We start from the raw sequence: 27,746 nt of genomic DNA on the forward strand, positions 1-27,746 counted from the left end.
TTCGAAGTAATCATGACTACTGGGTTGCCACACTCTTAGATCCCCCAAACTTTTCGATCAACCTTTTCATTTTAATAAAGACCAAAAAAATGGTCATTTTTGAAATTATAAGCATTAGCAGGTTATTAGAAACTGAAATCAAACAGTTTTCAACTCAAAACTTTATTCTAGGTGATGTTACATTTTCACATAGGACCCCTTGTTCGAAAGGAGCTTCTGAACTCTCTCGTCCATTGAATTTGTCAGGTTTTGGATGGTTTCTGCTTCAATTGTTTTGCATGAGGACAGAATACCCTCCCAGAGCTGTTGCTTAGATGTGAACTGCCTCCCGCCATCATAGACACTCCTTTTGATGATGCTCCAGAGGTTCTGAATGGGGTAGAGGTCAGGGGAGCATGGGGGTCACACCATAAGTTTGTCCCCTTTTATGCCCATATCAGCCAGAGATGCAGATGTTTTATGTGCAGCATGAGATGGTGCATTATCATGCAAAAAAATGATCTTGCTGTGAAATACATGGTTCTTCTTCTTGAACCATGGCAGGAAGTGCTGTTTGAGAAAATCCACATACATTATGGAGTTCATCTTTAGCGCCTTCAGGGATCCTAAAGGGGCCGACAATCTCTCTCTCCATGATTCCAGCCCAAAACATTACTCCACCTCCTCCTTGTTGGCGCTGTAGCCGTGTTTGCGTGGGGTGTCCATCAACCAGCCATCCTCCACTCCATCCATCTGGACCATCAAGCGCTGCATGGCACTCATCCGTGAACAAAACAGTTTTGAAATCAGTCTTCATGTAATGTTTGGCCCACTGGAGCCGTTTCTGCTTGTGTGAAGTGGATAGAGGAGGTCGACAGGATGGCATATGCACAGCTGCAAACCTCTGAAGGACCCTGCATCTTGTTGTTCGGGGGACGTTGGAGGCACCAGCAGCTTCAAAAACTTGTCTGCTGCTATGACAAGGCTTTTTTGCCGCTGCTCTTTTAACCTGACGTAATTGCCTGTAGGAAAGAGTCCTCAATTTGCCCTTATCAGCACGCACACGTGTGTACTGTGAATCAGCTACATACTTCTTGATTGCCAAGACACTTCATCCTGATCATCGCACAATGTTGATTGTAGTCATGCCTTGACCTAAACACTCCAAAATTTGTTGCTTCTCAGCAGCCGACACATCCTTTTTCTTTCCCATTTTGGCAGAAAATGTAGGCTGCTTAATAATGTGAGACAGCCTTCTTAAGTAGTCTTGCCTTTCATTGGACACACCTGCCAAACTAATTAGCACAGGTGTCTGCAATTGCTTACAGTGATATAAAGAGCCCTGACACACATCACCATCAATGAGTTTAACTGACAAACAAACAAATTGTTCCCTTATCACTCCTAAACACTTTTTGCATAATAATTTGGAACACAGTGTACATGTGCTTTTCCACAAAACACCAGTGGTTCACGTAGTGAATCTTACAGTTCTAACTTGCCAACCGTGGTCTGTATGGAGTTGTTCAATAAATGGCCCAAAATTAAGATAACATAGATGGGAGAGGTCTCTATGAATAGGAATTCCTAAGTATTTGATACCCTGTGAGGGCCAGGCAAAGGGAAAGTTGGACTGGATGGAATCCTATATGGATTTGGGGAGGGAGACATCGAGGGCCTCAGACTTCGCTGCATTGATTTTAAAATTTGACCATGTAACAAAGTGATCTATTTCAGCCATAACAGCATGGATGGATATATGTGATTGAGTGATATATACTAGTACATCATCAGCAAATAGAGAGCACTTGTACTCGGTGCCTCCCACCTCAATCCACCTAATATTGGGGTTATGGCGAATTGATGAGAGCAGGTGCTCCGTCACTAGGATGTATAAGCGAGGGGACAGAGGACATCCCTGCCTTGTCCCATTGGTGATTGTGAAAGGTGATGAAAATGTTCTGATGCACCCCCTGGGCCTTGGGACACCCGGAGCCGGACCCTTTTTGGTGGATGCTGGTGGTTGTAGTCTTCGTGGCGGCGACCCGGTTCCGTGGCTCAGGGTGGTCAAACCAGTGGCGGAACTATTTATGTGGTTTTGATGTTTAAATGTCCGACTACGCCACCCGTGGATTGCGGTCAGAGTGAACCGCCGCTGCAGGGCAGACCGCTGAGGCTGGTGTTGTGGGTGCAGCAGAGCGTAGCATAACTCCCCACGGGAGGAGTATAGCCTCAGGGCAGTGTATGCGGAGGATGGGGGTGATGGTGCAGGGCAGCAGCAGTAACGACACGGAGTCAGTGATGCAGTCCAGGGCCTTTACTCACAGTTCTTATTATCCAGACCACGTCTGCAGGTAATGGCGGCCCACGTCGTACTGTGCTCACCAGGTGAGGGGCTCAGACAACTCCCAGATAACTTTGGAGCACTTCACAGGACCCCCTTTGTGTGTCCTTTGTCTGGCCTTTCTTACAAACCCTTCTGTCCGGCTGCCTCGGGCCTCCTCTTGGTAAACTTGGCGCCAGTTTCCCTGACCCTATGTGCTGCCCTCCTAGCGGGTGTAGCGAGGGGCTGCGTCACATAAAATGTCACAGCCTCCGGTTTCTAGCTGAGGGTCGTTTCCTGCCTCCACTAGTTTCGGGGACCGGTCTCCCCCTTTGGCCTGACCCCTCCATGCAGGTGGATTCTGGCGTGCGGTGGCGACTCGCCCGTCCGCACCCCTGGGATCCCTTCGTTCCTCATTCCTGGAGCCTTCTCCGCTCCTCTTCCTTCCTTCTCCCTCTTCCAGGCCTGGGCCTCTGTTACTAGGCCCGCCTCCGGAGCAGAGCTCATGCAGAGCCCCTGCTCCCTGCCACTTCTGCTCAGACTTCTCTGCACTGAACTAAGATGGTGCCCACCTTTTATACTCCCTTCTCAATGCACCCAGGAACTGCTTCCTCCCTGCTCCTGCACTACAGGGTTCCCCTTCCTCAGTGTTCCCTCCCCCCACTCCAGCCAGGGACAGGGACTGTCGTGCCCATCTCAGGGGCATATTGGTCGCCCTGCCCCACGGCAATGTGGTGTAATGCATGCAGGTGTCGGGTCCTGATCCACACTCCATCCTTACCTGAGAGTGAGATATCACACCTCTGGGTGAGGTGCAATACCTCTGTAGCAACCGAGCCCTCAGGGTGCTACAGTTCCATTTATCTTCAGCCTAGGTGACGTATTGCGATACAGGGCCGTGATTTTGGCTATAAAAGGGTCCCCTAGACCCCTACTCCAAGCTTTTTAAGAGAATCATATATGGCGTGCCAGGAGACTCTATGGAATGCTTTCTCAGCATCCAACGAGAGTATCTAATTACAAATTTTTAACTGCATCTAGCCCAGGAAATACTTTGTGCCTAGTAGCAGTGTCTGCTAGTCAGCGGATTATCCCGGCTGTTAAGCAAGCTACACCACCTGTAGTTTGGACACTTAATTTTTTCAAAGGAAATGCTTCGGGACCACGGGATACTCAGTGAAGAGCATCAGGAGGCACCCCAAGGCATAGGGGCTGGGACTGGCAGTAGGATGCCTTGCGATGGACAGCCGAGCTCGATCCTTATAAAAGCTTTTTAACTGCAGCAGCTTTAGTGGACGCTACTGGAGCTGGAATTACGCGGCTGCTGGCATGAGACTTGCCCTCCAATATATCCTTGTAAATGGATTTAAAGTATATTCATTCAAATTAGAGAGACAATTTAAATTAAAAAGCTTAGAGCTGCCTCCACCACAGGGGGGCTCGCTCGACCCACCAGCGGACAGGCACCAGTATTGGGAGAGGGGGGCTGGCCGTCAGGGTTCACCGCGGCTCTGGCACAAACCCGGCGACATGGAGGTGGCACGGGCAGGAGCGGACTGAACGTGTCGGCTTCTCACTTTTTGGATTTTAGAAGGGCATGACATGCCTATATCTGTGTCTCCCCCTCCTTTTACTCCTCCACCTCTTTTCTTTTCTCATGACTATATGTACTTGTCACTTTTCCATGTGTTAGTTGTGTCTTCTGAGCAGTTTGTCAGCTTTTGGACACCTTTGAAGGTGTTTTCTATATGTTTGTATGTGTTTTTGTTTGCCTGCCATTGGTTTTAACGGTGTTCGAAGGTGTTCGACGAACAGTTCGACGAACAGTTCGGCGAACACACGGGTGTTCGACGAACCGAACCGAACTCGAACACTACGGGGGTGGCTCAACACTACTAGTGACTTGTTCAGACATGCGTGTTTCACATAGGCATGTTATCTGTATTTTTCACTGATGGAACATGTACTCGTTATTATCTGTGGGGCTGTTCACAGGTCCATATTTTTTTGGCGGATCAAATGTCCACAAGAAAAATGTAAAAAATGGAGACCTGTCCATTTTTGATCCGATTTAACCAACTATTCACATCAGTCGGTCAATGAAAAAAAAAGAACAGCACATGGATGGCACCCGTGTATCCTCCTACTGTTATCTATTTTTTTTTTACTGTTTAATTGGTAGAAGCTTGGGGAAAAAAACTGAATACGAGAAAATCTGATACCGATAAAAATGGAAACATTGACCAAAAATGGATGAAAATCGTATAAAGCACACTGATAAAAAATTGTCTTTTGCCTGTGTTTTCTCATATGCAAAGAAAACAAAATCTATATGTGAAAGAGGCATAGAGTATATATGATTTCTTCAGCTCTTTGCACTCATGAACACTTTCCTAAATGATGAAACACAGTAATGGATTTCCTGCAGAGTATGCGTTTCATAGGATACAGTGAAATTTCAGTGATAGGAGTAGAGGGCATATCAAGCAGGCAGATGGCACATTTAGGTCTACGGTACGAGTGCGTGGGTGGTATCTTCAAGGTCTCAGCTCTGTTACACAGGCCACCAGCAGTGACACAAATTGTAGTAAAACAGGGCAGTCAATTACCGAGCTACGAGATAGGAAACAGTTTGCTTCTGAAAGATATTGCTTCTGAGGGAGTAAATACGAGACTGTCCTGATCGTACACTATTCAATTTGTACAATAACTTGCTGCACGATTATAAGCTTCCCGCTGCTCGACAGGATGGCTATTGTGGCATCAAAATTCTCAGTGACTTTAAAATGATCTAACTTTCCAATTTGTGTGCCAATCCCTCTGATAAGGCCGATAACGAGGACATCAAAGGGCTTCATTTTACATATTCTTATGGAACTTATTGCCTCTGAAGTCTGAAATTTAAAGATAAAAAACCATCCTGGTTCCTTCGAAAAAAATTACCTCTGCTTATCATACACCGCATGACAGGTAAAAAAAATCCTCACCCCTCATGTATTCAGTCAGTGAGATCGTACATCTTACTGATATTAATTAGATTTTTCCCCCTACATGCCTGCCACAATTAATGCGCTATTGTTGATTATATAGTATAATTAGATTATAATTGGGATGAGACCATACTGCATGCTAAGCCTGTACAGTTGCCAAGGCAGCCATATATCGCCATTTAGTGTTAAACATGGGTCCTTCACTGAAGAGTAATTAATTAGTTATTCGTAAAGGGTTACTAATTATTAATTAGTAAAGGCTCATGCATGATACCCACTTGGCATCATACACAGCAGTTGCCTCAGCTACTCTGTCGTCACTCCATTTTGGTTGCAAAAATATGCCCATTCCCATTTTGATTCCCGAAAAGGTGTTGCAGTGACTTAAAGGGGTATTCCCATCTCCAAGATCCTATCCCAATATGTAGTAGATGTAATAATAATATTAGCAAATGCCTCCAATAGAAATGTAGTATAGTTTTTTTGATTTGCTATGTCTCTTTCCTCAATGCGCAGGCTTTGCATGACCTTAGGTATCCATGGTTACGACCACTAACTAACTCACTTTATCAGTGGACGTAACCATGGATACCTAAGGTCCTGCAATGCCTGCACATGAGGAAAGAGACATAGCAAAGTAGAAAAACTATACTACATTTCTAATTGTAGGTATTTGTTAATATTATTATTATTACACCTACTACATATTGGGATAGGATCTTGGAGATGGGAATACCCCTTTAAGGCTAAAGTACATGATCATAGTAGAGATCCATGTTGTAATATTGTGTAATAATTCACATATAGACTGCTATGGGCCCATACTATACCAAAAACCAGAGTTGTGGAAAGAAAAATGCTGCTTACCATACACATTTTTGTCTTGTTTTTACATGCATTTTTTACAGCATTTTTACTTGCATATTTCACTTATTTATTTGAATGGGTGAAAAGTGCTGCAAAAAAAATCTAAAGGAATTGACATGCTGCATCTTGGCAAAAGCTCAGCAGGGCTAAAACTACATGTAGGGAAATAAACAGCGTATGTATGAGAGTTCAGAAATCTCATTAATTATGCAGGTATTAAAACGCTGCATATTTTACATACCAAATATGCTGCGTAAGTAAAAACAAAAACAGCAGAAACGCCACTTGTGAACATGCTTTAAAACTCTAGGGGCATGCAGATACTATGGTAATGTTATGTCAGAAAGCAACATGAGGGTCTTCATAATAAGTGGGGGTTGTGGGGGCTGCTATAATGAGTGAAGGACTGTGGAAGCCATCACACTGAGTGGGGGGCTATGGGGACATCATACTGAGTGGGCGGGCTGTAGGTTACCCCACACTGAGTGGGGCCCACATACTGAGTGGTAGGCTGTGGAAGCCATCATTCTGAGTGGGAGGCTTTGAGCATACTGTGTGGAAAACTAAGGAAGCCATTATACTGAGTGGGCCATAATATTGCATGGGAGCCTGTAGGGGTCATCATACTATGTGGGGCGCTATGAGGGTCATCATACTATGTGTGGGGGGAGGGCTGTGGGAGCCTCAGTACTAAGTGGTGGGGTCATCATACTGCGTGGTAGTGTACTGTGGATGTCCTCATACTGTGTGGGGGCTATTGGAGCCATCATACTGTGTGGGGGCTATGGGGGCCATCATACTTGGTGAGGGTATCATGGGTATTCTACTGAGTTCTACTGAGTGTGGGCATCATACTGACAGACCATCATACTGTGTTGTGGCCATGATACTGTGTTGGGGGAACTATGAGGACATCACACTGGGGGATTTATTTAGGGGCATCATGCTGTGGGGATATTATACTGTGTTGTTGGCACTGTGGGGACATCATACATTGCTGGAGGCTTTGTGGAGTCATCATACTGTATGTGTGGGCCCTGTGGGGTTGTAGGGGAGGATTCCCTGTGGAGATACCATACTGAGTGTGTATGGGTAAGGGCATTTTTGGGAGCATCGTACTCTGCAATGGCTATGATAGGGGTATTGTGGGTCAGAATACTAAAGGGCTTCAGTAATAATAATTTTTTTATAATATTAATTTTTATTTCTATAGCGCCAACATAAGGACGTAATCACTATACGTACCACAATACATGTGTCTGTCTCCCTGTTTATAAAAGTTTGGAGATGGGACTCTGTATATATTAATACTCGTATATATACACTGACAAGCAAAAATAACTGTCACGGGTGTGTCAGGGTTGACAGTCATACGGTGTCTGGCTGTAGAACGTTGCTGCATTTGGCCTTACAAATATCTCCCTGATCCTTTTATGTTTCCTCTCCCTTTAGGACCCAGCAGTGATCCTCACCTTGCTAGGAGATTATACCTTTCCCTTTAGGAGCCTGAGTCATCCTCACCTTTCTGCTGTTAATCAGCACTTCCTTGCTATGTCCTTAAATACACTCAGATTGCTCAGAGAGTTGCTGGTGTGTTATACCTAGTCAGGCTTTGGATTCTAGTAGTTGACTAGAATTACTTTAGCGTTCCTTGTTGTCATGCTTTCTCCAGTTTCAACTTGGAGCTAAGTATATTCCCCTGTTTGATTCCTCTGTGCGTACTTTAGTTGGTAGTGGGGCTGACTCAGTGCTCTGTTTAAGGGGTCTCCACTTTCCCTTTCCCTAGTGGTAGGGCTCCCTCCCCTTTTCCCGTTGTTAGGCGCTGGGTTCTCTCCATACTTAGCATGACAATGTTTTGAACTTTTGACTTTTAGGCTCCATATCTCACCGTCCAGTACTGCTTCGAATGTGAGACTACCATCATTTTATAGACAATTATCTCGACTATCTCATACATAAATTTGAATTGCAATTATTTTACACATGATTAGTTATGCACATTATTGTCATGTAACTAAATTATTACTGTTTTGCTCCTAAAAATCTAAATTTAAATTTTAATTATTATATTAGTATTTTGTTATTCCACCTTTTACTTTCAACACTGCCCGAATCCTTCTGGGTGTGCTCTCTATCAGATTCAAGCATGTCTCGCCCATAATCTGATCCCAGGTCTCTTCCACATGTTTCCAAAGTTGATGCATACTGGTCGACTCATTTGAGTATGTATACAGTTTTTTCTTTAACTCTACTCACAAGTGTTTGATTGGATTGAGGTCTGGGGACTATAGGGCCAACTTCATTGTTATTGAACCATTTATTCGCCAATCTCAACTTATGCTTCAGGTCGTTGTCCTGCTGGAACACTGTCGTCTTCTTCATACCCATAGTTCTCAAGTGTACGAAATAACTTGTCTTGTAGGATACGCACATATAGCTCAGCATTGAGGCCACCATCAATCCTGGTCAAGTATCCTATGCCTTTTGCTGTGAAACAACTCCATATCATCAGGCTTCCTCCACGGAACTTAACATTTACTTCAATTTCTCGATCTGTTATCCCCTTTTTCCCTTGTTTCTTTCAGACCCATTTGCACCCATCAGGGCCTAGTCTATTGACTTTCCTCTCATTGCTCAAAATCACCTGTTTCCAATCTTCTACTGCCCACTTTTTGTACTTTTTTGCAATCTCGAGCCGACGCTTTTTATGACGATATTGAATTCGAGGCTTCTTCACCTTTTTATGGGCCACCATTCCAGACTTGTGTAATGTGCGTCACACAGTGCTTGCTTGAACATCTGTGATCTCACTACTACGAACCACACAAGCCAAGTCCCCTGCCGTGTTTGTCGCTCCAGAACTGATAGGGCTTGCTATGAGCAACTTGTTGACTCTGATATTTTGCCTGGACGTCCAACTCTTGGCTTTTGAATGAAAAGACAGACTTCATTTCATATTCTCCCAACTGTCATGGCACTCACGTGATGCAGTTTGGCAATTTTTATTGGCCGAGAGACTGCTGTTGAGGAGATGAGCTGGATGATCCGGTTTCTCTTTTCTTGGGAAATCTTCTTCATGGCTGCTCCTCAATTCGAACCAGTGACCTTTTGCTTGGGAATCAACCAAATGACACACTGAGCTATTAGGGAATGTGAGAACAAGTTGCAATTTGTAGTATACAGGAAAACAATTTATTTTTGCATACCAGGAGCAAAACCGTAATAATGCAGTGACATGACAAAAACTTGCTTAACTAATCAAGTGCCAAATAGTCAAATTTATTTGTGAGATAGCCAAAATGATTGTCTATAAAATGATGGTAATCTCACGTTTGAAGCAGTAGTGAATGGTGAGATATGAAGCCTGAAAGTCAAAAGTTCAAAACATTGTTACCCTTTTGCTTGTTAGTATGTATATATATATATATATATATATATATATATATATATATATATATATATATATATACATAATAAATTTGGGGTGGGGCAGGGGGGAAATAAAACTTTAGCTATGGAGCCCTGTGATGTACACTCCTGGCTACAGGATCATGCTAAAGTTTTGCTGCAGTTGCCATTTTGAAACAAAAACCTAAAAAAATTCACTGGAATATAAATTGGTATGCATGCAATGTATAGACACATGTTCACACTGGACACTAAATAGACAAAACTGAAGATAAAAACAAGATGAGCAAATACCTTGCAGTAAATAAATAAATAGCAATAGTGCATGAAAATAACATAGGGTACTTAGTTAACATAATTTTGATCAGAAAAACATAAAAGCCATCCCATGGTGATCCTATTCGGGTGTGTTTAATGGCCAATGTGAACATGCTCCTATTTTGCATGCATACCAACTTTCACTCCAGTTCATTTTTTCGGTTGGTTTAATTTTCGGTTTCTACCTTTAGTGCAGGTAAGGGTGTAGCCTCCCTTGCTTTGAGCTGGACATTTCTTTTGAATAGTTTGGGACCCGGTCCTACTTAGCCCTTATTCACACAGACGTCACAATGACACATGGTAAGGTTTGAATACTAGAAGTTATGACAATCCCGAATTTGGGTACACCTTGACGCTGGTGGGATGGCTTTTATGCTTTTTTTTTTTAATCAGAAACGGTGTTTACTAAGTACCCTATGTAATTTATATGCACTATTGCTTTTACATATTTACTTACAGCAGGGTATATGGTTATTTCATGACTGTCTTAGGTTTTATCTGTTTAGTGGCCAATGTGAACATGCTCCTATTTTGCATGCATACCAACTTATTCTCCTGTTCATTTTTTCGGCTTAGTTCCCATTAAAAATAAAACAATAAAATAATATACATATTTGGTATCGCTGCTTTCAGAAATGTCCAATTTATCAAAATATAAAGTAAATTAATCTGATCGGTAAACGGCGTAATGAAAAAGAAAATCGAAACGCCAGAATTTTGTTTTTTGGTCACCTCAACATTTCAATAAAATGCAATAACAGGCGATCAAAACATTGTATCTACCCCAAAATGTTATCAATAAAAAAAGTCAGCTCAGGGAGCAAAAAATATGAACACACCCAACCCCAGATCTCAAAAAATGAAAATGCTATGGGTGTCAGAAAATGGCTACAAATGCAAAAACTTTTTTTCATGCAAATTTCTGAATTTTTTTTCACCACTTAAAGGGAACCTGTCACCAGTTTTTGAGCCTATGAACAAATAGCACCACCTTTAACTGCTCACGTTCTGCATCCCACAAACATTTCTATCTGCTCCTGACTCCCCAAGTATGCCGCAAAAAATACTATTTGATATGCCCCTGCGCTGTTTGTAAATAAGGATAGTCCGGTTCGATGGGCGTCCTCGCTGCAGCGTCTGTCCCTCTTCTCTGCTCCTAATCGCATCCTCCTGCTTTGATTAATGTGGACACATCATTCACATTGCAAACTGAGATGTCGCGCCTGCGCAGTAACCTCACAGGAGCGGGTAGGTGCACCCTGCCCTACTGTGAGCAGAGTATAAAACAGCACTGCACAAGCGCCTAGCTTTGATTGATGTGAATGACGCTGATGAGATTGCTATGCGCTTGCGCAGAGCTGTTTTATACTCTGTTCACAGCAAGGCAGAGCAGAATGCGCCTGTCCTGTGAGGTTACTGCGCAGGCACGATATCTTGGTTCGCAATGTGGATGATTCACATCAATCAAAGCAGGAGGACGTGATTAGGAGCAAAGAAGGACAGATGCCGTAGTGAGGACGCGCCCATAGGATCAGAACACCCTTATTTATATACAGCGCAAAAGCATATCAAATGGTATTTTTTCGGATATGGGGGGGGCGTCAGGAGCTGATAGACATGTTTGTGGGATGCAGCATAGGAGCAGATAAATGTGGTGCCATTTGTTCATAGGCTCAAAAACTGGTGACAGGTTCCCTTTAAATAAAAAAGAACCTATCTGCGTAATCGTACTGACTTGGATAATCATAGTTCCAAGTCAGTTTTACCATATAGTGAACATGGTAAAAAAAAAATTGTGGAATTGCACTTTATATGCAATTTCATCGCACTTGGAATTTTTCCTGTTTTGCAGTATCATTGGTATCATAAAGTAAAACTTGTCCCACAAATAAAAAACAAGTCCTCATACTGCTATGTTGACGGAAAAATAAAAAAGTTATGGCTCTTGGAAGAAGGGGAGGAAAAAATGGAAAATTGCCCCTGCCGGTGTGAATGGGTTAATACAGTGAGATATGTTGGAGAATACTGGATTTCCTGGGGCTACATTGTTGTTCTTGTTGCTTGGTTTTTTTTTTATATTTTTAAACAGGCAGTGAAATATTTTACCTCACAGAAATAATCAGCTGTGATCCCCTGCTGTCCTGTCTGTATACTCTTTTGCTTCCTCCCCTGCCCAGGAGATGTGGTATGATCAGACCATGTTCCTGTATGGAATTACACAGGGGAACATTTATAAGATTATCTCAGCACAGGAACATTTTTTAACACATTTAATTGTGGATCTTAATTTTCTTCCAAGTTCTGTTGATTAAAGTGTACTTTGTTCGTGGAACAACCCCTTTAATAATTGCATAGCCTGGTCAATAGTGATCATGCTGTGCTTTTTGGAGATAAGTAGACCACTCCGCTATACAATTCCTAAAATATTTAAGGAGGCTCATAAAGGTGAGCTAAATAAGCATTAAATGGACTAATTAAACTTTAGCATTTTAATGCATTTATACAGTTTCAGGTTTATGTCCTGTAATTGAGGGAGCAGGAAAAAAAACTGTTCTCCTGATAAGAGGAAATAATTATAAAACACGTTAAAGCTTCTGCATGGAAAGAATAATATATGCGCGCTACTAAAAGTGAACTGTTTTTACTAAACTACATTTCCCTTTCCACTTAATTAATAGCATATAAATAAAGACTTTTAAAGTATACCGAATGAGTAAAATATTTAATGAGCTGTTGGAAGTTGTAATGCAGGAAATGTGCTGTCAGCAATTTTCCTGATTTGTGTTTGCGGAGTTGGGACTGAAGTTAATCAGCAGATTTAGCTCTTAAACAAGAATCCTCCTCTCTTAAGGGTTTATTGCACAGGAAATTCAGCAGCAAGGATCTTTTGGATGGATTATTAGGCTAATGTGCTGTCGATTTCTTCTACGACTGAACTTCAAATACCCTTGTAAAGCTTTACGGTGCTCTGTGTGACTATACTATGGCGGTGAAACGAGTGGTGTGAGGCTTCATCTTTGCTTAAAGATGTTTTACTAATGAACCTTAATGGGAAATCAATGATCTATTTCAATCTGTTCCTCTTCTAATTAGTAAGGCAACAATATAACAATGACTTGTTACATCTCCCAAAAAAAAAAAGAAAAATTGATGCATTCTAGATGCAAGGGAGACGTCTTGGAAAAGTTAATGGTTCTGGAGGCAAACTGTATCCTCTTGAAACATGGAAGGCAAACATTAAACCTTCCTGATAGTTAATTGGTGATTCTGTATCTGTATATAAGGATTTCCAACCCATGCCTGATCAATTTAGCGACAAAAAAAGTAAAGCCTTGTGGAAAAATTTTATTTGGTTACTTTGAAATCCATAAAGTTCACTTAGTTCCAAAACTTATGTAGTGTAAGTGACTTAAAGGGGTTATCCTGGAATTATTTTTTTACAATGTGCCTAAGCACTAACAGGCAGGGAGTTGCTAACTACCTGCCTGTTGTCCCCTGCCCTGATCTCTGCCGGCACAGAGCGGTCATTGACCACTCCTGCCGGTGATACAGCGGCTTCCTCTGATATCTATAGGGCAGCATTTTCTTTCCTGCTCTGCTCTGTTGACTGTGCTTGAATGCCGGCGTCCTACCTAACTGCGGGGAGCCGGCTGACGATCAGCATTATGTAATCGGCATTACGCCCCACCGACAGAGCAGCGTATTAATAGAAGGGACTCCCTCATAGAGAACCCTATTCTGTAAATCAGAGCAGAATACTGCTACATTTTGGTGCATCCTACTCATAAGGACCCAAACCATCCATGCATTTCATGAAAAGCTCATTGATTTTTGTGAAAATGCCTTGTTATCCTTGAGATGGTTTTATATGGAAACTGAACACTTTCTGATGATTTTCCACAGTTTACAGTAGGCGGTTTCAGCAGTGGGACATTTTGTGATCAGCTTACTGTCAGAAGACCGTACAAACCAGATCAATATCATTTGAACCCTCTAATTTCCCTGGACAACTGTTTGCTATTTATGGGGCCTCACAACTCTCCCCAAACAGAAGATGTCGGAGAGAAAGAAGGCATTAAAGTAGGACTCTCGGACCTCTTGATAGCAGAGATAAACCACTTAAAAAGAAAATAAATTATTACCCAATTGATTATCTTCACTGTAATACCCCTTTAAGACACTATTCCAAAGGTTAAGCTGGTTGCCCAGTTGGATAAAACAATGGAATATTTAAAATGCAAAGAAAAGGATGACTGAACCTACAAAATCAATGAGCTGAATTTCATAGAATAACCTACTGAATTATATAATATGGTGAATGCAGCATTATTGCTAAATTCCAATAATCAATTGTTACAATGAACATCATTTACAGCTTAAGCTGTGAATAAATTATTGTAAAATGCCTTCTGGACAACATTGTGGAACTGAAGTAGCGAAACCATTTTTTCGAACACATTTTCTGATACTGTGTGCATATAACTTAAAGAGGACATGCCACCTGATCAAAAGTGGCCAGTTTTTGCTCCTATTTTATTCCTACTGCTCAAATAAGCATGCTATGGTTACAGAGAGATGCGCCTTTTTATTTACCACAAATTGTTATGTTCTTCATCAAGAACAGGATTCTCTGTCCGCCACACCCTCTTGGTAAAGACCATAAAAATTGGATCACTGGATCCATATGGCCGATTAAAAAAAAAAATGGAATACTCAGGGGAGCAGCAGGAATAAACTACAGTATGAGCAAAAACTGGTGGTTGTCCAATCTTGGTGGAATTTTCGACAAGCATTGTAACTTGTGAATCCTAACAATGTGTAATACATACTGTTAGGATTCGACTCCGCTTGCTAGTTTTGGCGATTTGCATACTTACTGTCACATGCCAACTAGATTCTCATCCACTTCTCTCAATAGTACATTGAAATGTATGAGTCGGCACTTGACCATAAATTCCTCTAGGGCTGCACAACTCCTTTAACACATTGTGTTATGTTAAAGGGAACCTGTCATGTAAGAAAAATGCTATTAACCTGCAGATATGAAGTTAAACTGCAGGCTAATAGCATTCTGAAGCTGCCCTGTGCCCACACTAAGAACCCTGCCACCAGGAGGAAATTAACTTTGTTCTTCTCGGCAGTATCGGGCTTTCAGTCATAGAGGCATGTTTTTCATCACCGCTCAGTACATAGTGAGCAGTGGCTGTAACTATTCCTCGACACTGACTGACAGCCAGCTCTAATACTGAGTCAGTATTGGGATGTGATTACAGCTGCCACTCAGTATGCACTGAGCGGTATCTGAAGCGATGCCAGCTATACCCCTACAGCTAAAAACTTGAGGAAAAAAATGAATGGCTGTTAGTGTGGGCGCTGGGCAGCTTCAGAACACTATTAACGTGGAGATTAACCCCATAACACATATCTGCAGGTTAGTAGTGTTTTTTTACATGACATGTTCCTTTTATAGGGAATTGTCAGTAGGATCAACCTTCCTAAGTCATCTATATGGGCATTCTGGTCATAGAAAGTTGACCAGTCTGATTTATTCCAGGGAAAACCATGCTTTTCTACATATGTAAATGAGCTGTTAAAATCTGTGGGTCAGACACAGATCTCCTTGAGAATCTGTCTCCAAAGCTTATTTTAATTGAAACTGGGTGTTACTAGTGTGAGACATGTAGATCATAAGAGTGGGATTTCTGTCATTACATGTCTCATACTGGTAACGCACGCCATTTAATTTATAATCCCTGGAGGCAGATTCTCAGGGAGATCTATGTCCCGCATATAGATCTTAACAGCTAATTTACATAACAAGAGAAATATGGATTTCCCTGAAATAAGACATGAGATCACAGATATCAAGGTATAATTTTATTCAGCTTTCTATTACCTATATGCCCATATTGATGGATTAGTAGGTTTGATCCTACTGACCTATTCCCTTTAAGAAATGCTATATCCATACTAATGGTTTTATCGGCTACTTATGCACTAGGAATATATAGAAATTTTGTCACGAGTCACCCATAAAGAACAACTGTACATAAGGTAGCACAGACAGCTTACGTCCAATTATAGTTGCATTATATTCATAAAAAGAGAGTTAAGAACATATGTAAAAATATCTCTCATGGGCACATCTGCCTCTACCTGACCCTGGGTTTCGTCTGTCAGCTTCTTTCTAGGGCAAGATGGGCATTCTTATAGGTTATATTATTATATTAGCATTGACTCCCCATAGGTTTCTCCCCGATACTAATTAATTACCTCCTTACGCTGTTAAGGGAGGGCAATAACCCTTCACGGTTGACCAAGTGAGTGTCAAATTATTAAATTATTATGTTGATTGCAATCCACTGAAATCCAAACGGAAACAATGTTCTGTATTTGGAGGATTCAAAGAATCTATGATCCCGTTTATTTTGCTTAGCATTTTATATTGTTTTCAGTATATCAAATAGCCAATCAACTCTACAGCCATACTACAATACTATTGGCTGTAGTACTATTGATGTTAGTAGAATTATTACGGAAAACACATATATGGTCATATTATCATTGTTAGTTTGAAGCACTATGGAAATTTTACAAGGTCAAACTTGGCCTAAACAAGAAGTTAGATAACAGAGTGTCCGACAAAATGTTCTCTTGGGAAAAGGTTAGTGTGAGATAAGTTCTATGGGAAGAGAAAGAAAGAATGTATGTTATGCAAGGAGTGATAATAACATGATTTTAAAGCGAGTAGACAAAATGGAGTTGCTCTAGCATGAGTATCAGTATGTCCTCTACATTCCCCCCTAAAAATTATGTTATTATCAACAATAGAGGTGCTTTCCCAGGGTCATGTTTTGAGCCTGAGGTACATTGGTCTTCACTCAATTAGTGCCCTTGTTACCAATTGAGGCTGTCGCGGCATGTCCATCCCCCCTTGTTAGTTGATATAATCATAAGCTCTGATCGATCTGAGGTTGGTCGGGGCAAGCGGGTAAAGGTCATCATTCCCTTGTCATCCAGGTCCTCAATGCTGGTTACATGTCCGTGTATAGTAGCACTGGATGTTGGTTAACAGCGTCCTCCTTGCTCTGTGATGACTGGCAGGCTTTCCTCATGCAAAATGGGATACAATGAAAGACCAGTTTTAGTAAAACATATATTAACAAGCAAGCAACAATATGCAACACTCTTTGGTCAATTCGTTATGTTTGTTATACTCTTTCCTGAGTTTCCTAATGTCTTTCATTTTAGTCTTTAACTGTATGGTAGAGTCGGGGTCAATAGGCTGGGCCTATAACCTGACACCTGACACTTCTTGAGCTACTGTCAAATAGTCCAGCACTAAGGTATGTTGATTAGCCACTATAATAAGTTGATTCTGCACCGCAACAGTAGTATTAATTACTTCCAAAATATTCCAAATTGGGTCATCTAAGTAGTCAGTGACTTCCACTAACTTGTCCCACGTTTATGTAACCATAGGGTAGAGGAAGACAGTACTAACTATCTTATCGGGTATACTCATTTGAACTAAATGAGGTCTTCCTGATGGGCGTGGGGTGTTGTCCTTGGCACGTTTATAAATGGTTTGAAGAGGGATGGTTCTCAAATTTATTTTACTATGAGGAATAAGATAAGTGGCTGAAGTTAGCTGGGCCAACGTACAAGTCCCCCCTACTCTGACTGGGAGCCATTTGTACGCATTATTCCAACAGACCCAATATGTGGCTGATGGTAAATCCCATAAAGTAGAATGCTGTAATACTAATTTATGTACCAAATCGATAAAAATGGTGTTATTTGATAACATACACGATGAAGGCATTTGTCCCAGGGGGCTACAATATCCAACATCCGGATTACCACATGTTGGATCACTAGGCTTATATTCAGAAGATTCATTACAAGGGACGTTACCAGATATTTTGTAACGTGTCATTGGTGCCTTTTATAAACAGATTTGCATGTACCCATGAGTGATTATGAATGTATCTTTCCAATAATGACGGTCTGGGATGGACCGCCAGAAAGGGCATAATAGCGGCTGAAACTGGTGAATGAGTACATATCCAACAGTCACTGTTCTGGTTGTTTTCTAATTGTCTCAATTCTTGTACTAAAATCTGATGGTGAGTAATGAACTTATTATTAAAGGGGTCAGTACTCTGTTGTAGGCTATTCCAGGTATTTACTAGTTTAACCATACATATTATCATAAAATATCTCAGCTGTTGGGATTGTCAGGAGCACTCAGTATGGTCCGTCATACAATGATTCTAGTCCGTGTTTCCGAACATGCCTCTTCACATACACATAATCTCCGGGTTTGAGGGTATGACAACCTTCTGCATCAGCTGGATCTGGAATAGAAGATGATACTAACGCATGGGTGTTAGTTAGTGCTTTGGTAAGCTGAATCACATATTGCACAACATGATCTGTTTCTTCTGATAATTGTTGTGGGGTAAATCTAGCTATGGCTGGTTGTGACCCAAACAGTATTGTAATGCACACGCCCGGGCTGAGTGGCGTGTGCGTGTATATGTAGTGATTCCACTGGACCGTGCCGGAGAGTGAATGCCTGGAGGGGCGTAACTAAGTATCCACCCGATCCGACCAGGGTCGCACGACGGCATACGACGCCAGTGCACCAAGGAGGAACCGAGCAGAGGGACCAGGTGCTACTCCAGGACAGCCCCCCGGACACGGCTGTTGACCCACACAGGGGAATACAGGAACTGGCAGGTTAGGCTGGCACACAGACTGCTGGGTATAGGCAGACACGGCTGGTATGCAGACTGGCGGATGCTGGTAAGCACGACTGGTATGCAGGCAGGGAGGTACTGGCAGGTACGACAGGTTGGAGCACCGAGTGGATAGGACCCAGTACAGACTGGGACTCAGGAACAGAACCGCAGATGCGGTGGACAAACAGCAGAGTGAGGCCACCCAGAGCGGCGAGCAAGAGCAGAATAAGACGAGACCGCCTGGAGCGGTGAGCGAGAGAAGAGCAGGACGAGACTGCCGAAGCAGCGAGCAAAGGGTCAGAGCAGAGCAAGACTGCCGGAGCAGCGAGCAAAGGGTCAGAGCAGAGCGAGACTGCCGGAGCAGCGAGCAAAGGGTCAGAGCAGAGCGAGACTGCCGGAGCAGCGAGCAAAGGGTCAGAGCAGAGAGAGACTGCCGGAGCAGCGAGCAAAGGGTCAGAGCAGAGCGAGACTGCCAGAGCAGCGAGCAAAGGGTCAGAGCAGAGCGAGACTGCCGGAGCAGCGAGCAAAGGGTCAGAGCAGAGCGAGACTGCCGGAGCAGCGAGCAAAGGGTCAGAGCAGAGCGAGACTGCCGGAGCAGCGAGCAAAGGGTCAGAGCAGAGCGAGACTGCCGGAGCAGCGAGCAAAGGGTCAGAGCAGAGGGAGACTGCCGGAGCAGCGAGCAAAGGGTCAGAGCAGAGCGAGACTGCCGGAGCAGCGAGCAAAGGGTCAGAGCAGAGCGAGACTGCCGGAGCAGCGAGCAAAGGGTCAGAGCAGAGCGAGACTGCCGGAGCAGCGAGCAAAGGGTCAGAGCAGAGCGAGACTGCCGGAGCAGCGAGCAAAGGGTCAGAGCAGAGCGAGACTGCCGGAGCAGCGAGCAAAGGGTCAGAGCAGAGTGAGACTGCCGGAGCAGCGAGCAAAGGGTCAGAGCAGAGCGAGACTGCCGGAGCAGCGAGCAAATGGTCAGAGCAGAGCGAGACTGCCGGAGCAGCGAACAAAGGGTCAGAGCAGAGCGGAAACCGCAGGAGCAGTGAGCAAGGCAGAGCAGAGGGGACAGGGCTCTGTTCACACGGAACAGACTGGAAGGGAAAGGCAGAACCAGGTACACACAGGATACTTGCAATGAAGTAGCGAGCGGACTCTAAACTCACAAACGAGAGTACAGGGACAACGAGTAGGAGTTAGGTACGGGATCAGATTCTGCAGGAAAAGGGAAGGTATGGACATAGAGAAAAACAGGTAACAGGCTAGGAGAGTATACAGACAAGAACAGACACAGCAGCAAGATACAGGAGCGGGTCTAGGTATGCGGCCCCTAGAAGGCGGAACGAAAAGGCTAGGAGCGTGTTCAGACAGGAACAGGCAAGATACAGGAACGGGTCTAGGTATGTAGCCCCTAGAAGGCAGAAAGAACAGGCAGGATGCAGTTCAGACACGGGAACTGATACCGCAAGGCAGGAAACATAGACAGGACCTGGCACATCAGTGACTGGAAGCCAACTGACAGAACAAAATGCTCAGGCATGGATTCCAGGGAGGAGCTGGATTAAATACCAGGTGACAGACAGCAATAGGCTGAGGACGCACAAGGGGTGTGCCTGCAGCAGCTACAAGAAGCAGGAAGTGATCGGGCGCCGCCCTTAAGCAGCAGAAACAGAGGCAAGCAGACAGCATGGAGGGAAGCCAGGCTAGCAGACTGGACTGGAGATCAAGTGCACGCTCTTGCACAGTGGGAGATGGACCACTATGCAAGGACGCCGCCAGGTATGTTACAAGTATCTCATAGGGTGACAGTTTGTGTTTCCCTATGGGTGTGGTGCGTATGTGATATAGTGCAATGGGAAGGAGCTCAGGCCACTGGGCCGTAGTCTCCTGCATCATTTTGGTTCATTGCCCTTTTAGTGTGCCATTCAATCTCTCCACCTTGCCACTTGACTGTGGATGGTAAGGAGTATGTAACGTCACTGTTGATCCGATCATGGTAAATATTTCTTGATATACGCATGAGGAAAAGACTGGTCCTTGATCACTTTTGATAACTTCTGGGATTCCATACCGGCAAACAACTTCAGAGACCAGCTTCTTGGCGGTAGTCTTTGCAGTCATGTTTGGAACGGTGAATGCTTCTGGCCAACTGGAAAACATATCCACTACCACTAAGCAGTCCATAGGCCCAGGCCGCAACGGCTGGAGGCAAACTGTACAGTTGTTTCTTCTTCCATAGCCCATCTATCAACTTAGTACCCGCCCCCTCCTTCCACGACTGGCGTTCTTCTTTAGAGCGTAGAGCGTGTGGAGCGACAGTCAACTGTCTTGGTAGTTGCACCGCTTCCATCAATTGTCTGACACTTTCAGCATTTTTCACAGGAGAACCAGCAGTCAGAGCTTTGAGCTCTGCTTCCTGTGCTGACATACTGGGAGGTAAGACTGCAGCCTCTACCAATGTATCTTCAGTTATGACAGCATATCCAGTATGAAACCTGCCAGAGGTGTCAGCATATCTGGATCCATCCGTATATAACGTAAGTTCTGGGTCATCCAAGGGTACTTCCCCCACTAGAACAAGTGGAGTTGACTCCGCAGTAATTTGTTCCGGACAATCATGCGGTGGAGCCTCGTTCCCCTCTCCTTCAGGTGCTGGTAGCAGGGTAGCTGGGTTGATGGTTGTGCACCGATGTAATCTCACATTTTCTGGCAACATCAACGAACACTGCAACCACAGGTGTCTCTGTGTGGACAGATGTTAGGTTGCTGTGTGGCGTGAACCGCTCGTAGACAGCTGGGGGAGCGATGCGCTGGGTAATAACCGACTGGGCGCTGTTTTGTACAGTGTCTCTGTGTGAGTATTCCGGCTGCATGTCCTGTCTCAGAGACATACAAATGGAAAGGTTGAGCATAGTCCGGATTCCCAAGGGCAGGGGCTGTCATTATCCTTGACTTTAGTTGCTCAAAGGCTTGTTGCAGCTGTTCTTGGTGGTCCTTGTTGTTTACATCAGCCAGAGTGTCTTCTTTTAATGCATCATATAGGGGCTGCATCAGACGTGAGGCGTCTGGGATCCATTGTCTGCAGTATGTGCATAGTCCGAGGAACCGTTTCAGCTCTATGGCATCTTTTGGGAATGGTAGTGCGTAGATGACCATCTTCCTTTCTTCTGTGAGATGTCTGGCACCCTGAGTAAGGCAATGGCCTAAGAAGACCACTTGACCAAGGCAAAACTGAAGCTTCGAGGCTGAGACTCCTGATGGACATTTGCTCCATGGGGGCACACAAAAGAAGATCATCCACGTATTGTAAAAGTACTACCTCAGAGTTGTCCAGCTGTCACGGCAGCAGACAGCTAGACATGTTCTTTGCAAACTGATTAGGGCTATTCTGCGCATTCTGCGGCATGATCGCACCGTCCAAGTCATTTGCCTGCCCTGATATGTAAATGCAAACAGAAACTGACAGTCTTTGTGTAGTGGAATGCTAATAAAAAAAAAACAAAAACGTTTGCTTAATCAATTACTGTAAACCAGACAACGTGTATGTGCATCTTTTAGAAGCTTAAGGATATAAAACCATCTAGAAAATTAGTTTACATAAACATATATAATGCTCTGTCACACACTGATCATGATGATCTTCCTCATACACATTCTGGGATTCTGGGTGTAGTGTGTATTGTGGATGTGCTAAGATGGCTGCCACCAGAAGGATGCATACTACAGGAAGGGTGCACCAAGATGGCCACCACCAAAGGGTCAGAGGCTGGAGGTGATGCAATGGGTGTAGCAACATGGCCGCTACAGGAAGGGTTGGAACTTTGGGCGGACATAGGTATAACAGATGAGGATAGGAGTGGCTTGGGTAGTGGCAAGGGGTGGGTCTCCTGGACGGGGCACGTGAAATGCAACACAATAATCTGCTGACAATGGATTCTGCTGGCCACAATTAGAACATTTCCAACAATTCATTACTCCGCCATTATCGGAGAGCAGTATCTTTGTAATACACCTAACATAGCGTCTTTCCCTTATTGTCTGTATTTTCTTCCTCCATTCACCTTTTTTCCCTCTCTGCTCAGTATCAAGCCAAGGCCGTTTTGCTATGCTAACAGCTGTAACTTGCGTTTATCTGACAGCGCGCATATTTTAGTTAACCATTTAAGTTCCTCCACATATCTACATACTTTTTCCTTCGGTCAACAAACTCAGCGCAACCTTCAGCGCAACTTTTCCCTCACATGCATTCACTTTTCAACATTTCAACATTCCATTGGTATCTGATACGTTAATCATAACCGTGGGTAGTGCCCGTAAGATGCAGACCTCCTTTATGTGTGCATCAGAGTTTGGATCCTTTAAAGTAAGGATCATCTGACCATTGTCTTGGAATTGAATTCTGGATTGGAATTTAGACAAGAGGTCCGTTCCTAAAAGATTTACCTGGCAGGTCGGGGATATGACAAATTGTGCCATTACTTCTGGAAATGGGCTAATTGGAATAGGTTTGGTGAAAGTGTGTTTGTTAGGTCTGCCATCTACACCGATCAATATTAGATTGTCGTTAGAAAATTGGACTGGGTCAGTTCAGTGGATTGATTTTAAAATGGAGTTGGCCGCCCCAGTGTCTACCATAAACTTTACCGGATGGATTCCCTCCCACTGGGAGAACTACAGATGAACAGAGCCTGGGGGTGATTACGGGCATCACGATGGCAGACTCTGTTTGGCTTTCCTTTCAGAACGGGCGGTCCTGGGGAACATTTTCTCGTGACAAGTCCCGTGGGCCGGGTGTCCTATTTCTGAATACGGGGACTTGTGTGGTGCACTGACCAGCAGGGGTGTGACAGTCCCTTTGGAAGTGTCCTGCTCGGCCACACCTCCAACACTGAAGATGGGAATTCACTACTGGTCTTCTCTCGGGATACATTACTTGCTGATCAGGTGCCACCATGGGGCAATAGTGGGGCTGTAAGGGAGGAGGAGGATACCGGGGGAGCAAGGGGGGATACTGTGCTATGAGTACTGCGGGTGCAGCAACTACCATTGTACTGATTGTGGGGAGATCTTGGAGGTAGGGGAATACTGGAGGAGACCAGATATCGGGTTTGATTGTGGGTTTGATTAATTGAGCAGCATAATCAACAAGATCCCTGTCGATGGCCAAGAGTCTAATCTCTCTCAATTTAGTTGGATGCATGGCAATACACTGCTTTATAGCCCCGACTATTATTTTGGCTGCAACCTCTTTTGGGTATCCAAAGATACCAGTGGAAATGAATGGCAGGGCTAGGGTTGGGGCCGCATGAAGCTGTGATGCATATGCTATGGTGGTTTGGATTGTTTCTTTAAGCAGGTGTTGTGACCTGGGTAAATCCAGGGGATCATATTTTGGTCCAACCGCATGTATAACAAACTGACATGATAGCTGTCCGGCTCTTGTAGCCACCACCTCTCCTTCTCTTAATGGACCATGGTCACGGATGTAATCATTAGATGCAGCTTGTATTGTAGGTCCCCCAATACGACATATCTCTGCAGCTAGCCCCCACCCATGCTGCAGTTTCGCATTTGCTGCATTTACAATGATCCCAACCTGCTGTTGTGGTATGCTCCCCATGCCTATTCTCAGTATAGTGGAGAAATTTGAAGGACTATTCAGTAAAACAGACGCCACTTCCTGATACTCATGTCCATGTTCTATTTCCCCAGTTTGGGAGAGGGTGAATAGGGAAGAGTTCAGAGGACCCTGGGTCTCTCTGAATGGAGTATGGACCATGGCAGGGGCAGGTGGGGGTGGTGGTTTGTAATACCCCCCATCTACATTAAGTAATGGGCAGGTTGGTGCTACAACACCGGGTTTATGTGCTCCACAATTATAGCACGTCTTGCGCCATCCTGAATTAGTGACCCAACACACATTACAGAGCCAACCGTCTGGGTTATATGATGGTGGCTGACTCTCAGTGGGAAGTGCAGGGTATTTAATCTCATAAAGTATAAATTGCTCAGTTTCCGGATTCAGGGGCTGGGGTACTGCTACATTTGTGGGAGATGCTTCTTTAGGGGCTTTAGATTTGGATTGTGGACACATAATTTTGGAAGGGGGACCACCTACTTCCTTCTGTACTTTTTCAACATATCGTTCATCACAAATCTCATGTGCTATTTTCCTAAAGTTTTCAGCATCTTCCAACAATCCACAATCAACTAATTTTCCTCTATTGTGGCGAAGTCCTTCATCCCACAACACAGGCTGCACATCCTCCCCTCCACAGGAAAATTTAACACCTTAAACACTTTTGGCGCGTGCTTAAATGATCTTTTCCCTTCTCGACTGATCATGATATTCTTCACATTCTCTCCCTCCTCCTGGAGAGACAAATTCTTTCTGCTCCACGGAAACATTGATTATTCACTACAACTGACAAAAAGATCCTTAATTTGTGCACAGCGGAGTCTGGCCAGAGCTCTCAGATGTTCCACTATTAACTCACCCCTCCCATCGGGGGAATTCTTTCACAGCACAATGAAAGGAGGAGCGCCTTTTGCATCAGCTTTGCAGCTCTTAGCAACTTAGCAGCGCTCCGGACACTCGATATACGTATATCTACTTGCGTGTCCTACCCAATCTTCGATCTCCTGCCGCAACTGAAACTAACAATGTTCAGTCTCTCCTAAGGATTTTTGTCAGAAGCTGAGAAAGATTCACACAATATTCACTTGTCAATCCGAGGTGATACTGCTTTGAAGTTAAATAATATCAGACCCCTAATGGGACTACACCCCTTATAGTCTCACCTTTGACTATATCCAACCAGGACGTCCGGAGATACTGCAAACAACCACACACCACGTGGAAACCACGCCAAATGGTTAGTGTCACTAGTAAAGAACTTGTGCACTTACCGTGGCTTTTTGTGGGGGATGATCAGTCCCAATTCCAGTGGGGGAGGCTGAAGGCAGGTCTCTCTTTGTGGATGTCCAGAGGTGGAGGGGCGTCCCTGGTTAGGGATCCGAGTCACGGCACCAACTGTTAAGGGAGGGCAATAACCCTTCACGGTTGACCAAGTGAGTGTCAAATTATTAAATTATTATGTTGATTGCAATCCACAGAAAACCAAACGGAAACAATGTTCTGTATTGGGAGGATTCAAAGAATCTATGATCCCGTTTATTTTGCTTAGCATTTTATATTGTTTTCAGTATATCAAATAGCCAATCAACTCTATAGCCATACTACAATACTATTGGCTAACTGATGTTAGTAGAATTATTACGGAAAACACATATATGGTCATATTATCATTGTTAGTTTGAAGCACTATGGAAATTTTACAAGGTCAAACTTGGCCTAAACAAGAAGTTAGATAACAGAGTGTCCGACAAAATGTTCTCTTGGGAAAAGGTTAGTGTGAGATAAGTTCTATGGGAAGAGAAAGAAAGAATGTATGTTATGCAAGGAGTGATAATAACATGATTTTAAAGCGAGTAGACAAAATGGAGTTGCTCTAGCATGAGTGTCAGTATGTCCTCTACAACACTAATTCACTAAAAAAATTCTACATGCATTAATATAATGGCAATAAAATATATTTAGTAAATTATATTGCGTACCACTTGTGAATAATGAATAGTCACCCATATTATAAAGCTCTCTGACGTATAGCGATCCCACTTCATTGCTATATTGACTGACCTTGTTTTGAAAGGCTGACCACTTTGGATTTAGTCACTCGTATGTATGGCCAAATGTTTAACATTTTGCTCAACCTAAAATCAATTTCCAGAGACCTATTGTTCAAATATTTTTTTTCTTGTCCTCATATAGTTGAATATTGATTTTGCTGACAAAATAGTCCCATTGTTATAAAACGTCGTCTCCTGTAAACCATCACTTTGTTGTAAAATTTTTATTTGTATTTTGAGTCTGCAAATGCTTATGCCACTGTTTATCTCCTACCAGATGAAGAGTCTGATTTTTCTCTGTCTTTAACAGGTTGATAATGTATGGCTTTGTTAAGGCCATGATACAGCTGGGACAAATCCAGGCTGGCGACTTTCACTTCACTGACTGTTTGTTTTTTGGCTCGTTGATGTCTGCGACAGATCCAGGTAATTATCGTCTCGGCAATGTGTGATCGTCTCCTTCTCACTAAGCCAAGTATATGTTCAATATCCCGTTTGCAAATGAGCTTTATTCCCTGTGGTATGAAAATAACTATATGTTTCTGGAAACTTTCACCCTTTATGAAAAGTACAACCTTTTTGTTAAAGAGCTGAGTTCTGAAGGATAATTTGTAAACCGCTGTAAACATAACCAATGGTACAATACAAAGTGTCCGATGCAATTTTGTTCTCAGTGATCCATAACAGTGTACCGTAATAGTCTGCTGCACAGCAATTTCCGAAGACTAAGTACACATCACTCTTTCTCTTAAATCAGCAGCAGTCGGTCTTCTATTTATTTCAGTTACTTTTCTAAATATTATTTTATTTCACTAAGAATCTAGTATAGTTATTATTCAACTATTTCTTGTGCTTGTTTATTAGTTGCATAGTTACATAGGTTGAATGAACATAGTAACATAGTAACATAGTTTGTAAAGCCGAATAAAGACTTGCGTCCATCAAGTTCGACCTGTTAGTTCTGTAATTGCTAAAGTTGATCCAGAGGAGGGCAAAAACCCCAAATGATTTGGCCAATCTTCACCTGAGGAAAAATTCCCTCACGACTCTGAAACCAGCAGTCAGAATAAATCCCTGTATCAACCTACTATTTTATTTTATTTTTAAGTATATGATGAAATCTGCCTGGTATCTAGAAATGCATCCAGTCCCCGCTTGAACTGGTGTAGTGAATCCGACATTACCGTCTCCTCACTCAGTGAATTCCATATTCTCACTGCTCTTACCGTAAAGAATCCCTTCCTATGCTGGTGCTGAAACCTTTTCTCTTCCAGTCTTAGTGAATGCCCTCTTGTTACCGTAATATCCCTCCTTTTGAACAAATCCCGGGCAAGATCTCTATACTGTCCCCTAACATATTTGTACACATTTATTATGTCCCCCCTCAACCTTCTCTTTTCCAGGCTGAATAGTCCTAGTTTTGCCAACCTCTCTGGGTATCGC

At 43.4% G+C, this 27,746-nt stretch overlaps 1 protein-coding gene across 1 annotated transcript in view; it reads left to right on the forward strand.

The window, feature by feature from the left end:
* Positions 1-27,746, forward strand: part of SLC9A9 (solute carrier family 9 member A9) — a 1,175,306-nt gene that overhangs the window by 177,987 nt on the left and 969,573 nt on the right. Inside the window, exon 5 of the mRNA XM_073674666.1 lies at positions 26,614-26,729. Within this exon, the coding sequence (XP_073530767.1) occupies positions 26,614-26,729 (116 nt within the window). The remainder of the gene's footprint in view (positions 1-26,613; positions 26,730-27,746) is intronic.

This window comes from Phyllobates terribilis, unplaced genomic scaffold (genome assembly GCF_046119375.1).
Source record: "Phyllobates terribilis strain yellow unplaced genomic scaffold, ASM4611937v1 Scaffold_3__8_contigs__length_932513732, whole genome shotgun sequence".
In the NCBI taxonomy this organism is placed as follows: domain Eukaryota; kingdom Metazoa; phylum Chordata; class Amphibia; order Anura; family Dendrobatidae; genus Phyllobates; species Phyllobates terribilis.